Source organism: Struthio camelus, chromosome 13 (assembly GCF_040807025.1).
Source record: "Struthio camelus isolate bStrCam1 chromosome 13, bStrCam1.hap1, whole genome shotgun sequence".
Lineage (NCBI taxonomy): Eukaryota > Metazoa > Chordata > Aves > Struthioniformes > Struthionidae > Struthio > Struthio camelus.
Window position 1 is genome coordinate 4,240,878 of NC_090954.1, and position 14,797 is coordinate 4,255,674.

The following is a 14,797-nucleotide window of genomic DNA, read 5'->3' on the forward strand; positions in this document are numbered from 1 at the left end:
GCTTGGAGGGACCCTTGCCGCTGCTTCGGCCGGCTCCCCGCGGCCCTTCCCCTGCCGGCGCCCCCCGGGGCGGGTGGGTCGGACGGGGCCCAGGTCGCCGCGCTGCCGTGGCGCGGGGTCCCGCCGCGGCACAGCCCTGCCCTCGTCTCCCGCTCCGGCGGCCTCCCCCCCGGGGCCGCGGCGGGCCATCCGCCTGCCGAAAACAGCAGCGGTTCCCGCCTGTTGAGGCGCAGGGGGAGGGTGTTTTTTTTGTTTTTGGGGCGACGCAAGCCGAATTTCTGCTGAAATCAACCCGTGACTTGAGGAGTCGGAGCCGGGAGCTGCTCTGCCCTGGGAGACCTGCCCCGAACTCGAGCTGGGTTACCAGCACTTTCCTTAATAATAGACTTTTTTTTTTTTTAATATAAATCTGTAGCCAAAACTTGCGCTCTGCGCCTAAACTGCTCAGTGAGGCAAAGGCACTTAGGTAGAATCAGCCTCTGCTCGCTGTGACTCTTAAAGCAGGGATTTTGTGTAGCTAGGACTCGGTGCCCGGCTGATCTCTTCCGCTGGAAGCGACTTCACAAAGCGGCGATGTCGAGCAGCGGGTTCCAGCGTCTGCGGCGCAGGGCAGCCGCCGTCGTCCCGTCCCGTCCCGTCCCTGCCTTCGGGAAGGCTGAGGAGCACCTCGGCCGGTCGAGCGGGGCCCGCGCATGGAGTCCGAGCTGGCGATTAAACCTGGGCGGTCGCCGTCAGAAACCGATGGAAGACGTTCTGCGTTTTGCCCGTTCAGGTACGCCCCGAGCAAAGGCTTTCTGATGTGGAGCTAAGTTTTGGTTTTGACCATCGGGTTCAGCCTCTAGGTGATTCCCACCCTGGGGGACCTGGTACGTGGTTAACTGAGCCAATAAGTATTTATTTCAAACAAAAGCAGAAAGCAAAGGGTTGCATTTTGTGTTAGCTTTGCTTACGTTTCAATTATTATTTTTCAAACGTTTAAAAGTTTAGACTGTTCTTGAGTATGCATTTAAACTAAGTATTAGACATTTTTTTCCTCACTGCCGTTAACCAATTTCCTCAGTTTCGGTACTCACCAGGCCGCGACGTTTAGTGACGAAAGCAGGGGAACAGGGGTGTCTTGTTGACCCGTTTTCTTCCCCGGAGAACAGGGTACGTCCATTTGGTTGACTGCATTTCTCATGCGTCCGTCCCGACCAGGAGCAGCTAGACGTCCCCTAACAGTCCTTCCCTTTGGGACGTGTCTGTCCCTGCTTGCTACCGAATTATGTGGCTGTCCCATCCACCTGAAACGGACCTCACTGAAAGACGATTGTGGTGTGTCGGTGGGCTCGAGGGGAAAGGGTCGGATCCAGGCTGAAGGAGCTGCGAATGCGAATAAAGCAGGGCCTGCAGCCGGGATCCTGGGAACTGTCCAGCCCGCGAGAGCGGGCGGTTGTGCCTCTGACTCCGCAACAACGTGCGTGGGAGTACATCTACTCAGGGTGATGTTTCGTGTGTTTTCTATGCAGTATTAAATTTAAATGTCATCAGGGGCCATACTGTTGCCTGAGTGAGAACGCAGATATTTTGAGAAAAGGAGAGCAAGCACCCGGTGATGGTATCCCTACATGAAACATTGCCAAGACTCTAAACATGTTTTTAATCTGGGGGCGATCTCATACCCACCAAGCCGGTCCACAGGCATGATTGCAAAATACCTGCTTACCTGTCCCTGGCTGGGCTGAGCTGCAGACTGGGCCAAGCTTCTCAGCCCTTTCCACTGCTCGGCCTGGTTGGGACCATTTGGAAAGCTGGGCTTGCGGGTGTCTGTTGTACTTGACACAAAGAGACGCCCAGAGGTGAGGGGACATCTGTTTTCTCTTGACTCTTCTTTGGTGGTGGGCCCCTGGGTCTCTCTAGCTCTTCCGTGGTTTCTGACAGGAGAAAGGACACCGAATTTTGTGCCTACCTGCACAGACTGCTGGACAGCCCAGTCTTCACGATACTCATGATATGCATCATCTCAGTGAACGCTGTCTTCCTGGCTTTGGAGACCGACTACCGCCTCAGGTTGCACTCGAGTACCTTTTTCGCGGTAAGGCATGGCACAGCCGAGAGGAGACTAAACCGAAAGACACGGGGCCGTCCCGGGACGAGGGTCTGCAGCGCAGCCCGGCCGCCCCGGGACGGCAGCATGTCTGCAGCGGCGCCGGGCTGGCCACGAGCCTGGCTCTGGTGGCACGTGGCCGAAGGCGCGGTGTGGCTTTGCGCTGCTGCTGGCAGCTCTTGTCTTGTTTTGGGCGATGAAATAACGGAGGACCAGAGGCCCGGGAAACATATTTCAGGGGCAAGCTTTAAATCCCTTCGCTTACTTGGTAATTATCGTTCTTAAAATGCATTTGTTAGGTCCTTTCCGTGGCAGCTCTTTTCCCCTTTGTAGTTTTAGCCCAGCTAGCTTTAAGCACCCTTTTAATATTCAATTTTCACATTGAAACTCCCTCTTGGTCACGCTCCTCTATTTCCTTGTGTTACACAAATCGGCTACTGTATGCAAACCTCTGAGCCTTAATTGCATATCCCAGTAATATATAGGCAGGCCTGGCTAACGTCAAGAAACTGGGTCGCAAGCTTTAGAGGTTTTAAAAGACTCTGACTCCAGAAACGGGCTTTGTGCCGGAGAAGCAGGCGGTGTGCGCCCAGGTCGGAGGGACTGGCAAGGCGTCCGATGCTTCGGGACGTGGCCAGGACCCTAGCGTGACGTCACGCCCGATCCGGGGCAAACCGCAGCCTCCTGGGGCCTCCGTCCTCTCCGTTAGGCAGCGTCCCCTGCCGAAGGGGACCCCGGCGGGTATTTGTAACGTGGACGGCGTCTGCTTTGCTTCAGCTCCCCGTGCCTTGCGCCCTGCACCCTGCTCGCAGCGGTTTGCCCGAGGGCGGCGCTGCTGGGCCCACGGGGGCACCGCTGGGGTGCGGTAGATGCTGTTTCGTGGTGCGGTGCCCTGGTTCGGATTCTGCAGTTCCCTCAGGTTTTACAGTGCTTTAGAAGTTATTATTGAGGTTAACACTGCTCTGGGGGCTCGCTGCCCACGTTCACTGTGGGAGCAGGGGCCCAGGAGTCCCCCTGGAGAATTGGGGACGTGGTGGCCCATGGGGTTGGTGGGACCATTAGACAGCAGGTCTGTTCTGCACTGTGGTTTTCTCAGTCCTGCGATGGTCTGTGTGACAGGGCAAGCTCAGCTCCCAGTTCCCCATAGATGCGGTTATACTGGTTGAATTGGCATTTCCCAGGCCAGCAAGGCGTTATCTCCCAAGCTTACCTCCTCGTCTCTCCAGCTCGCAGATGCGCTCATTCTCTCCATCTACACCACTGAGTTTTTGCTGAAGTTGTACGTGGATCCCATTGCCTACTGGAAGGACGGCTACAACGTCTTAGACGCTGCCATCCTGTTCATGGCGTTCCTCCTGTACGCCTCCACCACGGGGGCCGCCACGCACTTCCACTCCTGGGAAATGGCCAAAGGTCTCCAGGCCCTCCGGATTCTCAAGCTCATCAAGTACAGCAACGGGATGAGGGTAAAGCACTGCTCTCCAGTCAAGCCACAGTGGCACTTTCCCTTCCTTTTGGGCCAAGAGTTTCTTTTCTGGTCTTTTTAGGCTAGTGTGGTTGAGTCCTGCCAGCCAGGGTGCCCAGCGCTTGGGTGGCAGAGTGTGGCGGGAGGGCCCCCTCTCAGTCCCCACCAGCACTGCCTGTTGTTGGGGATCCTAATAATTTGCAGCCCCCTTCACTAGCATCGCTGTGCTGCCAGCACGCTTTAGCAAGGGATGGGGCGTGGGGTGGTATTTCTGCTGCTGAAGTTACGTTAGGACCTTGCATAAGTAAATCCAGCAAAACTCGAAGCTGGGCGTGCATCAGGGCCCCTGCTGGTTCTGCTGTCTCTGCCAGAGCGGGCGATTTCTGGGTCGTCGTCTGGCATCAGCAAAGCGTCGGCGCGCAGAGCTGGGTCTCCTGGGGCTTTCGGCGACGGGACCCGCAGAGCTGTGAAGAGGGCTCAGGCAGGGAGCTGCTCCGCGCCCAGGCTCAAAGCCTGCCCGCGTGTTCGCAGGGAGGAGAGAGGGGTCCCCTCAGCCACCCGCAACCCTGCCGACCTGGCGTCACTGGCCGGCTTGGCCAGGGAGGGTACCCCAAGGTGTCGGGGAAAAATAGCAAGTTGGGTTCATCCTTCAAGCAATGGCAATTTTTGTTGGGTCTTTGCTAATACAAATAACGTCTTGAAAGCCCTGGAGCTCAGCTACGGAGGAGGCCTTGCAGTATGCCCTGGACATCTGGGGGTGCTGCTGGCCCTGAGCGTTGCAGGAGCCTGGGAGGGAAGGAGAAATCTAATTGTTTCTAAATTTTTTAAGAAGCCCGTGGCTCGGCCATTGTTTCTTCTCCCTGTTTCTGCTTCTCCTCAATGGAGTGGAGAGATTTTCTTTTTCCTACAGCAGAGCAGACACACAAAAAAAATCCCTGTGAAATATAGGTCACGTACTATTCTCGGTCTGTGTGTATTTTTCTCTGCAACACACCATCTCCTACTTAGTTTTCTCCTGACAGCTCTGGAGGTTTGTTATTCAGCAAGGAGCTTATGTGGGCAATGAATGCTCAGCCAGCATTTCTGCATGTAATTAATTGGCTGGGTAGCCCACCAGAAGTGGGATGTTTATGGGCACAGGGCTCTTATAATGTTCACTTCTGAGCCTGCGTTCCTCTAGTTTGGATCGTAAACTTCACTTATCACCAGCCTTTTATATGTTAATTATTCTGTGTTGCTGGGAGAAGGGACAACATATAGAGGCATATGAAATAACGAGTGGTTTAGGAAAGGTGAATCATGCTCATGTTTTGTCTGGATGATTATAAAAGAACAAATTGATGCATGGCAAAATGGGCAGATATTTAAAGCTGATAAAGAGTTTGAGTCGGTTTGTCTGCTGCGTCTTCGGTCTGCTTGAAACTCGTGCTACGCTCGTTCGACTTGTGGAACTCACTGCCACAAGGTGCCTTGGTTGGGGACCGAGAGTAAGAAAACCTGTAGGATAAGATTTGGCACCTTACTCCCATGAGACGTTTAAATGCTAAGGTGCTTTGAAAAATCCCAGTAGGCACAAGTCTGCAACTTTAAGAGCCTAAATGCCTTTGAAGGTCTGGCCCATACCGATCCACGTTTTGATGAAAGACAATGAGACTTAACCCCTAAAGGACTGCGGCCGCTGGGAGATCGTACCCTGACTTTGGGTGAGAGTGCCTAGATGGCGTTATCGGGGGGAAAATATGCAAAGAGAAAAATTCTTCAGGCTCTAACAGTCCCTTCCTGTCCCAAAGCGGTTATAAATATGCTGCAAACTCCCATTTCCAGGGGCATGTGATACTTGCCTTTGCATCCTGACCTGCAGGGACAAGTGCCCTGAGCTGTTTGACATCCCAAGAGACAACACCTCTGTGCTTAAAATTTGTTTAAAGTGTGATAGGGCTGTCTGAATGCATTCTGCTGAGGGTGTGGGAGGTTGTTTATACCCGGGTGTGCATTGTAATTTATTAATTGAAGTCTAAATTAGCCCTCAACAGGTTAGCAGTATTTAATGCAGAGAGCTCAAACATGCAACACATTCTTGGCACGTTTCCCTTTATTAATTAAAAACCTCTTTAAAACACTCTGCCTTCCACCTTGGAGCAATAAATTTCCACCTTGAGGAAATAATTTCCTTGTTGTATTCCATACAGAGACGTTCTGTTAGCTGCAATCCCTGTTTTAGTGTAGGCCCCATTCATCTTTATTTCAATTTCAAAATAAACTTTAAAAATGCCAGGTTGTTCTTAAAGAAAAAATCGACTTTTCTGCTTTTTTAAAAAATATATTTGGGATTAATTTCCCTGTAGTTTACTACCTGTGCAGACGGTGAACCACAAAGCTCCTTCTTAATAAAAGCTCATAGGAATCCACAGCAGTTCCTGAAAGAGCGCCGGAGAGGCAAAACATGCCATGGCAACTGGAAATTATTTGATGCTCCTGCGCAGGAGGCACTTGCCAGCCTGCAGTTGCTGTGAGCCTTTTACAGTCCTCTTGTTACCCTCAGCTATGGGTGGTTGTTTTTCTTTATGATCATGTGCCGCAGCCCAAATCTGCTGAACGCCATTACATAACTTGGCAAAAATGTCATATGATTTCTAGGTTGAATGGCTTTTGTTCCCTGGCTGCAGCCTCCGGGACAGACGGTACGTGTGCGTGTGGGGTGTGAGCCTGCAGTCAGCGTCCAGAGACCTCTCAACGCCCACAGAAACAACAGGAGAACCTCCTTCGGTTCCTTCTCGTAGGGATGCTGCCGCCATTAGGAGCGGGTACCAAACCCTGTGGTTTCGGTGCTTTCGTTCCAGCTTGGGCTTTTGGGGAGACTTCTTCAGACAATGCAACCGTTGATGTTTTATTTGTGTTCGACACCGCTCTTCCCTGCTGTCCTCCGTGCCCTTCTCCGTCGTGCTGTCACGCAGCCAGCGTTTGCATTGCAGCGCAGGCTTGGCTTTCACCGTCGTCTGACTCAGGGATTTTAGCACGTTGTCTCTTGGTGTTGGTTTTCAGTTGTGTGGCTCTGTTTTCTGGGCCTGGCGCAACTGTTCTGTGTGCTGTGTCCCTGCCCCTCGTAGCCTGTGGCCAAGAACGCTGCATTACTGGTGCTGAGCGGTGTTCAGTGCTGGTGTCCACCAACACCTCGTGCAACAGTGCAGAACAGGGTAAAACTGAAAAAAGGTTGCTGGAGCTGGTGAAACGAGTGCATAACTATGCCACGTCTGCTGGCTGGGTGCTAGAGCTCTACTGGGAGCTGCCAATTATAGGTGCAAATCCTGACACGCTTTGGGGCAATGTGCCCAGTGCCTCTGTCCTATGCACGCAATTTGTCTTCTTAAATCCACAGCAATCCATCAGCCTGCTAGTGCCACTCAGCCTAAGCATCCTACTGCCCTGCACTACCAGGACCCAAGTGCAGAAGGCTGGGGACGAGTAGGGTGGACCAAGGCTGGAGAAAGGGTCTTTGGAACAGGTCTGCTCCAGGGCTGCAGCAGATGGAAAAGCATTGGCATCCTGTAGGTGTGAGGCAACCCAAGAAAGAGAAATAAGAGCAGTATTAGGGTACTGTGTCAGCCTGTTCACCCTCAGCTGACCCACCACTGTTTCAAGCTGGGGTGTCAATATAGGAGCTTTGCCATCTGGCTCTTGGCAGATGAGGACTAAGGCTGTCCTCTGTGGCAGCTGTTTGGACACTTTTGGTGTTTTGTCTGCACGAGAGAATTTCTACAGGGAGGTGTATGACAGACAGGCAAGAATTAATATTTGTCCTTGAAACTGTAGTCTGTATCAGCACAAGCCCCAGGAGTGCCATCACCTGGTTTACCTCTGAGCAAAACCCAAAGCAGCAGGGGACAAGCAAATCACGCGGCTCACACAGCAGAGTTCAAGCACCAGCTGTGCGCTTGGGTGAGGAGCATTTAGTAACCTCGGTCTCTTGATGAGGAATGAGCATCCACCTGGGGATGTTCCCCACCTGGGGAAACACTCAGCAGGGTTGCGCAGTCCAGTTTGGGCCATTTCCTTGGCCTGTCCTGGAGTGGAGACCAGGCTCAGGAAATCTTGATGCTGCTTATGGATATAAGCTATGAACTGGGGATGCTCTGGGGCTTCCTTTGGTCCAGGAGAGATATTTTAACCTCACTTCACCTGAGTTTTGACTGATGAGCATGTGTCCAGGTTAGAGGCCAGCTCTGCCAGAGGTGAGACCTGCTCTGAAGCAAGCTGAGTGCTTCAGCTTACAAAGGGTGGCACTGAAGCAGCTGCTAACTATACCTACAATTTAAGAGTAGGCAGAGACACACAGTGTTTGGGATGGTTTCAGTAAAAAAAAAAAAAAATCATTGCTTGAAAATATCTAAGGCATCATTGTTAGGCCTCTGTGGTGCAGGCACAGAGCTGGCAACGTGTACTGTTTCCACCCCTCTCTGAGCAAGGCCGGGTGACACAGCCGCAGGTCCAGACTATCTCTTTCCTCTGCGGTTATTCTTGGCAAAGCTACCAGAGTTAGCAACTTGAGAGGGGAAAAAAGGCATAGTAGGCACTACCTTTGCATAGGTCTTTGTTGTCTTGTTACATTTGAGTTGGATGAAAGGCAGATGCAAGAAATTCAGTCCATGTAGGCTGAGGGATGATTAGTGGCCAAAAGAAGGACCTGGGACATTTGGCCGTACACAGTGCTGCGGGTATGTTTTCTAGTGTAGATAAGCCTTGCAAAAGCAGGGACCTATTCAGACAACCGCTTTGGGAATCCTTAATCCATCATAACAAGATCAGCTTTTTGGCAACCAGAGGTGATTAGAAGGAATGTCTTATGCTAGCTTTGCACAAATGTCTACACCAGGAAGTACCATCTGAGCAGATGAACTGGATAGATTTCAGAGCTTTAACTTGAGATGCTGTTGACAGTCAGAGCTATTGTCCAAAGAGGAAATGATAAATGGATAGTCCCTGAGCTCGTGCACTGTGTAAGAAACCTTCTGGCGTTAGCAGGCCTATTGTAACCAGGGGAAGGCAGCCAGCCCATGTGGCCGCTGGTCTCTGGAGGAATATAACATGGATGCAAGAGGCTGCATGTAGTCTTCTGTAACTTGGAGTTAACAGCAAAGTTCGCGTTTGGCTAAAAGCCATTACCAATGATCCGACCTAAGCTCAATTCCCCAATCAGCATTCCCATCGACTCCCAAGAGTGTCTTTTGTATAAATTGATGTCGCATGTAGGTCTTTATAAGAAACCAGGCTGTCTCAGAGGCCATGCTCTATTCCTTTGTGGTGAACCCAAGCTTTGCACAGAGCTTTCTCTAGGAGAGCAGTCACAGGAGGGATGAGAGAAAAGTTCCCCATATCCAGGTCCCTCCTGCACAGCAGTGGAAGAGGAGCAGCTAGATGATGAGGGCAGCAGAAATATCTTCCTGCCTCCAGTTTGTGGCCAGACCCTGAGGCATGAGGGTTAATAGCACTGCTCGTTTTTGTTCAGCGGATTGCATAGGTTAGGAAGAGCTGTATCCTTTACAAATATGAATCTGTTGCTCCATTAGTAACCTGTCATGGTGAGACCATGTTTGAGAAGGGAGCGAGAAGCCTGTGTGTGTCGGGAGTAATTCTTCTGGAACTGAGTGGCCCTTGCTCTTGCCTCTGGGCAACACTTACTCACTGCTGAGGCCTGCAAGGGGCATTTCCCAGTCCAAGAGGCTTGCGCATGGCCAGAGCCTCTGGATTTTGTAGCACTCCCATGCACAGCAGCGGTTGCCCTGTGCCTCTCCTTGATTCCCAGTACAACACTGCAGGTGCACGTGAGGGAGCCGGTCTCAGCAGCTTGTCACCTACCAAATCGCCGGCCCGCTTCCCTGCCCTCATCCCCACTGAGCAAGTATTTGCTTTACCTGGGGCTGCCTCTCCCTTCTCCTAAGAAGCACTCTCTTGTTTTCCCTTCTGCAGATTTTCACAAAGGCTCTCGGCCAGATGGTGAAGACAGTGATGTATGTCCTCATCTTGCTATTCCTGCTGATGTTTATATTTGCCATTCTGGGACATGGTTTGTATGGAGATCCTGAAACTGGAGACACTGAAAACTGGGGCAATATGGAGGCTGCCTTCTTCACACTCTTCAGTTTAGTAACTGTAAGTACAGCAGCATTTTCCACTCCATGTCAGCCAAGTGACAAGCTGTAGATTTTGGAGTGCTGCTGAAGAAGCCCGTTAATTAACCTGTGACCGAGCTGGGGAGAGCGTGAACTGCTCTCTAGTGAGATCGCATTGCAGACCTCTATGAAAATTTGATTTGATAGATTTAAACTTCCTACCTGGTATTGGAAATGCAGAGGGGCAAATCTCTCAGGCTGCCAGCAATGAGATCTTTACTAGCTGTCTTAAACCTGGAACTTTAAGGAACAGAAGAAACTGTGTTCAATTTAAAAAAAAAAAAAAAAAAAAAGAAAGAGAAAGAAGAACAAGATTTCATATGGCTTGTGAATTATGTTGTGGTTTGGAACTAACTCTCTGGTCTGGGTAAATACATTTGCAGGTTGATGGCTGGACAGACTTACAACAAAAGCTGGAGAATCATGGGTTTGTGAACAGCCACGCATTCACAATAGTGTTCATCTTGCTCGGGTTCTTTGTGTTCTTCAATATGTTTATTGGAGTTGTGATTATCAAAATGCAGGTAATGGTGGTTCCTTGCATTGCGTGTCCCTGTTTCAGTTCGTGTGCTTCTAGCTAACAGGTTTTAATGAAAAACTGGCATATGACTGCTTGCAAAAGTTGGCTCCTGGTGCAGCTAGAAACATTTTGGATGTAGAAGTCCTCTGCCCCCAAACAGAATAAGCATGTCTTTCCCACTGTGCCCGCTCTGGGTCATCTTTACACCTCTACTTCGACTCTGTTTCTCCACAGCTGCTAAAACCTCCTGCTTCTCGAGCACAACCAGCCCTCTGCATGCGGGCAGGCAGTGCGCTTTGCACCGAGGGCTTCTGAACCGAGGCCAGGCTCTGCTTCTGTTCAGTCCCTGGCTGGTTTCATGGTTCTTGTAGCTGCCTCCAGCACATATGGTAGAAGTCAGTGCTTGGGGACAGGGACTGGGCTACAGGGATGACTCTGTCCATGGAATAAGGTGAATCCTATGGCAAGAGCCTCCTGCATCCCGATAGCTGTAGGGTGTCAATCCCAAGCTGATCTGACTTAACCGCTTTCTTGCTCCTGCATGGGGCCAGGTCTGGGCCAGGGGTTTTGAGGCGCAAGTCTCCTTGACATGATCCCTCTCATGCTGGTGATTTGGCATTGGTAGGACTCAACTCAGAGATATGAACAGGAGTGCAGAGCAGCGAAGAAGGCTGCAGTTTGGGCCAAGAAACAGATGATCCTGAAAAAGCAGCAGGAAGAAGTGAACAAGCTTCATCAGCAGGTGAGTGACCGAGCTAGGCTGTGGTCAGGCTCCGGTGGATAGCAAGAACTGCATGTATTAGATGCTCTTTAATATGGCAAGACAAATATGAGCTATTTTCAACGGAGGAATAACACACTTTTTTCCTCCCCCCATTTTATGATAAGCTAGACTATAGATTCGGCATGTATTTTTGGTAGGATCATCGCATGGTAGAGTTTTGGTAGGATTAGCACTTAAAAGTATTACAAAGGAACTTAATGGTAAAGATGGTATAATAGATTTCAATGTATTTTGTCTGAATTTGTTTAATTTCAAAGAGAAGTTAAAAAGAAATCTTTTCAGGTCATGTCAAGCCAAGAACCCTGTCCAGAAATGACTTGGAATCACTTTCGGCTATTGCTCGAGGGAGGTCGTGATCCTTCCCGCTCTCTCGCAGTCTGTTGATGCAAAGTTTCCAAAATGTTACTACAGACTTGAAATTCCTGCTGCAGATTCTGCAGGAGTGCTTTGCTTGATAAAGGGCTTTTGCAAAGCTGACTTGAAATAAATGTAGTAAAGCTGTCACTGAAATGTAAATGATTAGAGCAACGTGACTGCCTGTTTCCCCCAACTCTTCTGCTCATTCTTGTTAGCAAATGTAATTTAATCATTTCAGGATGGCTCAGCTGAGAGTGCTCTTGTGTTTGAACCAGAAAATCACTGGTCCAAATACTATGTTGAGTGACCGATTTCAGTCAGCGATTTAAGTCTCATCCCCAGCACCAGAGGTGACGATATCTATACAGTGGCAGGACCTGTCTCCTTGGGCTGTTGTACCCCCTTGACAGGCGCTGCAGATTGTCAGTGCCGGGGCATGCAACACCCGGCCCGCACTCCCAAAGCACGGTGGAAACAGAAGTTATAGGCTGCCCTGTTTCCAGCCCATCTCTCATTTTGCACTGGTGCAAGCAGGCGCTCAGTGTGTGCCCAGGGGGTTGTTGCACCGCTGGTTGGCAGGGCCAGGCGCAGGATGCAAGGCTGCACCTGCAGCACAGCCGAGGCCTCAGGGATGCTGCTCCGGCACGCCGCCATCAGCTAGCGCAAAGCCCTCGGAGGTGCCTGGAGAGTTACAGTCTCCATATAACACCTTCTTCTTGCTAACCACGTTTTGTTCCTTGTTCTTTTTCACACCAGAAAACCGTTCAACATAAAGCTTTCAATGAGCTTGTGGATAACTTCAAAAAGACATTGCGCCACTCCGATTCAATCATTGTAGACGATTTTTGCGCCAGCATCCCATTTATTGATCTTTATTTGACAGTCCTGGACCTCCAGGATGACACGATGGACAGGTTGGTAACCTTGAAGCTGGTGAGTGTGGGAGAGATGCCGTGACAGAAGATACAAAATGCCTCTTTGGTGTACTGGGTTATTTTATTGGAGCAGGCAGATGTTTTGTGGCTACTCTCCCTGGGGAAAACGCTGCTGTTCTCAGCATGAGCAGGACTGAGAACCTAGGAAGGTACTGACACACGACACGTGCTATAAACGGGACTGGTTTCTAATGCGTTCAAACCAACACGTAAAGAAACTTGGCTGGAGAGAGTAGCATCCCTGGTCTGTGCTGCCAGACTGACGATGCCACCTCCCCCCATGCAGGGTGAGGGATAGAGGTGGCCGTGTGCAAGCATGTCCTATCCTGGGGGCAGCTCCCTCAGCCTGCTGGTGATCCAGGGGCCCAGTACCCAAGCCTCCTCCTTTCCTATCAGGAAAACCCATAGCATTTGCTGTAGGGAAGGAACAGATCCCTGTTAGGAGGGCTGACAACATTTCCTAGCAGCAGGGAAAGCTGCAGGACATGCAATGCCAGCGTGGGATGTGCTGTGTGAGCTGGCAGGATTTGCGTCAATGAGAAATGTGCTCAATTTCCTGGCAGCAAATTTGCCGTCCTTCACCGCTTATCTCAGGTCCAAGTGCCCTGGGTTCCCCAGCCCTGGCGTATCCTGGGTTTTCAGAGCCCTGAAAGTCCCCCAGAGTTGAGCGTCCATCCTCCACCTGCCTCTTGTGTTTTGCCTCGCAGCACCCCTGGGAGAGGGCAGAGTGCTTCCCAGATTTATGGGGGGTGGGAGGGTTTGAGGATTTGTTTGCACCCAAATTCAGAAGGAGAGGAGGTAGGAGATTTTGCCTTTCTTATTACAGTAGTCCAAGCTGACCTGGGCTTTGTCTCAGCAATGGACTTTTCTGGATCTTGTTCAGGGAAATGACTAACCCCAGGCAGTTAGTTTAAACCGTATAACCATAAAAACCTCCCACAAATCCCCCGAATGAAGGCTGCTGAGTTTTACATGTCTTAGGTTAACCTTAATGTGATGCAAGCCTATGATCACATTTGGTACCTATTGTTTAAAAAACCCTAGATCTGGTCTGGAGTCCTACAACTTTTTCACGCTGAGGAACAATTTGCAAGAGAGAGATGCAAATGGCTGGTTCAGTGTAGCTCACCACATCTCCTCCAGCCTGCACCAGGAAATGATTTATGGAGTGCTGCTGACTCCTAGACCACAGATCAGACTGCCAGCCTAGACTTATTATTTTGAAAATTCCCATTTGTCCAGTTCCCCAGGGGACCAGGGTTCCTTTCAGGAGTTTTCGTGTTATTTTTTCTCTATATTTTGGATGCACTGATCAAGACTAGTGCTTCTGTGTTTTGCCGTGCACATGGTGCCTATTGCTGATCCAATGGCACTTCTGCCATTCACCACATCTGATCTTTGGGAGAAAAGTACTTAGAAGAAAGTTAAGGCAAATCTGCACAGAAAGGGTAATCAACTTCATGCAAAATACTTGGGATCTTTTTACTGCTCTTTATTCACCCCCCTGTTAATCCAGTAAGTTAAATGGCATGCTGTTTGCCATATGCCTCTTACATAGACTCTTCACATTTTCCATCGTATTTGAAAGCGATCTAGCCTGCTAGTGGGATGGTTTTGCCATGCTCTTCTCTCATTGCAGATTGCAAGATCTATATCGTGAACTTCTTGGCATACTGAACACGATCTCAGAAGACACGGAAGGAAAATCTCTGCCAATTCCTGAGAAGATTCAAAAATAAGGGCTTTGTCATGGGCCACGTGATCCTTGGTGGCTGTCAGAACTCTGTCTAGAGCCTTTAGTTTAAACCTCTGTTAAAATAGGTCAGAAACATTTACGATGAAAAATAGTTCAGGAAAGATTAGCTTTCCCTTCTGATCACTTACTAGCTCGTTTCTTGACATAACTGTTCTGGATGCAAATGTAGACCCCAACACACCTGGCGGGTAGCAGCTGACGGAGGGAAGTGCATTGTTGTTTAGACTGGAGAACTGTGTGCTAGCAAAGGATTACAGCTCAGGTCCTTTTCCTGGAAACCTTGTAATAAAGCTGGGATTAGACCCCAGGCCTTGAGTGCTTGAACTGCCAGTCCTTTCTTTCTAAGATCAAGCAGACTTGACATAGCTAAGGGGCTGTTCTGAGGTGGAGAAAAATGAGCCATACTAAGGAAACGGATCATAATATCTCTAAATGAAGCAGCTCATCTGTGCTCTGATGCTGATTTGGAATAACCCACTGGGAAGCGCCTGGCAGGTTTAATGCAAACACACCCACGCTGCTTTGGGTAATTAGAGAAAGAAACAGGAAACCTGCAGAGCGGCAGCCGTGCGGCACAGGGTGTACTGGTGCGGACGGTGCACGGTTTTAGGTGTGGGTACACAGGGTCTCGCTGGCCCTCGTCACGGAGGCGCCCGGGCACGGTAGCCGCCGCCACCTGCGTGAGCTAACAGGGAGAGGGCCACCGTGACCCATTCCTGGTTGTACA

At 50.3% G+C, this 14,797-nt stretch overlaps 1 protein-coding gene across 1 annotated transcript; it reads left to right on the top strand.

Annotated features, from left to right (window-relative positions):
• The first annotated feature begins 692 nt into the window (after window positions 1–692).
• Window positions 693–14,376, top strand: CATSPER3 (cation channel sperm associated 3). The gene is made up of 8 exons (XM_009681657.2): window positions 693–772; window positions 1,921–2,074; window positions 3,313–3,552; window positions 9,516–9,698; window positions 10,102–10,242; window positions 10,864–10,980; window positions 12,136–12,293; window positions 13,954–14,376. Exons 1-8 carry the CDS (start codon window positions 693–695, stop codon window positions 14,051–14,053), a joined length of 1,173 nt encoding a protein of 390 aa, XP_009679952.2. The 3' UTR covers window positions 14,054–14,376.
• Window positions 14,377–14,797: the final 421 nt, after the last annotated feature.

Coding starts and splice junctions, on each gene's coding strand:
- CATSPER3 (XM_009681657.2), top strand. CDS start 693: ATGGAGTCCGAGCTGGCGATTAAACCTGGGCGGTCGCCGTCAGAAACC. Junction 2,075..3,312: donor ACTCGAGTACCTTTTTCGCG/GTAAGGCATGGC, acceptor TCGTCTCTCCAG/CTCGCAGATGCGCTCATTCT. Junction 12,294..13,953: donor CAGGATGACACGATGGACAG/GTTGGTAACCTT, acceptor CTCTCATTGCAG/ATTGCAAGATCTATATCGTG.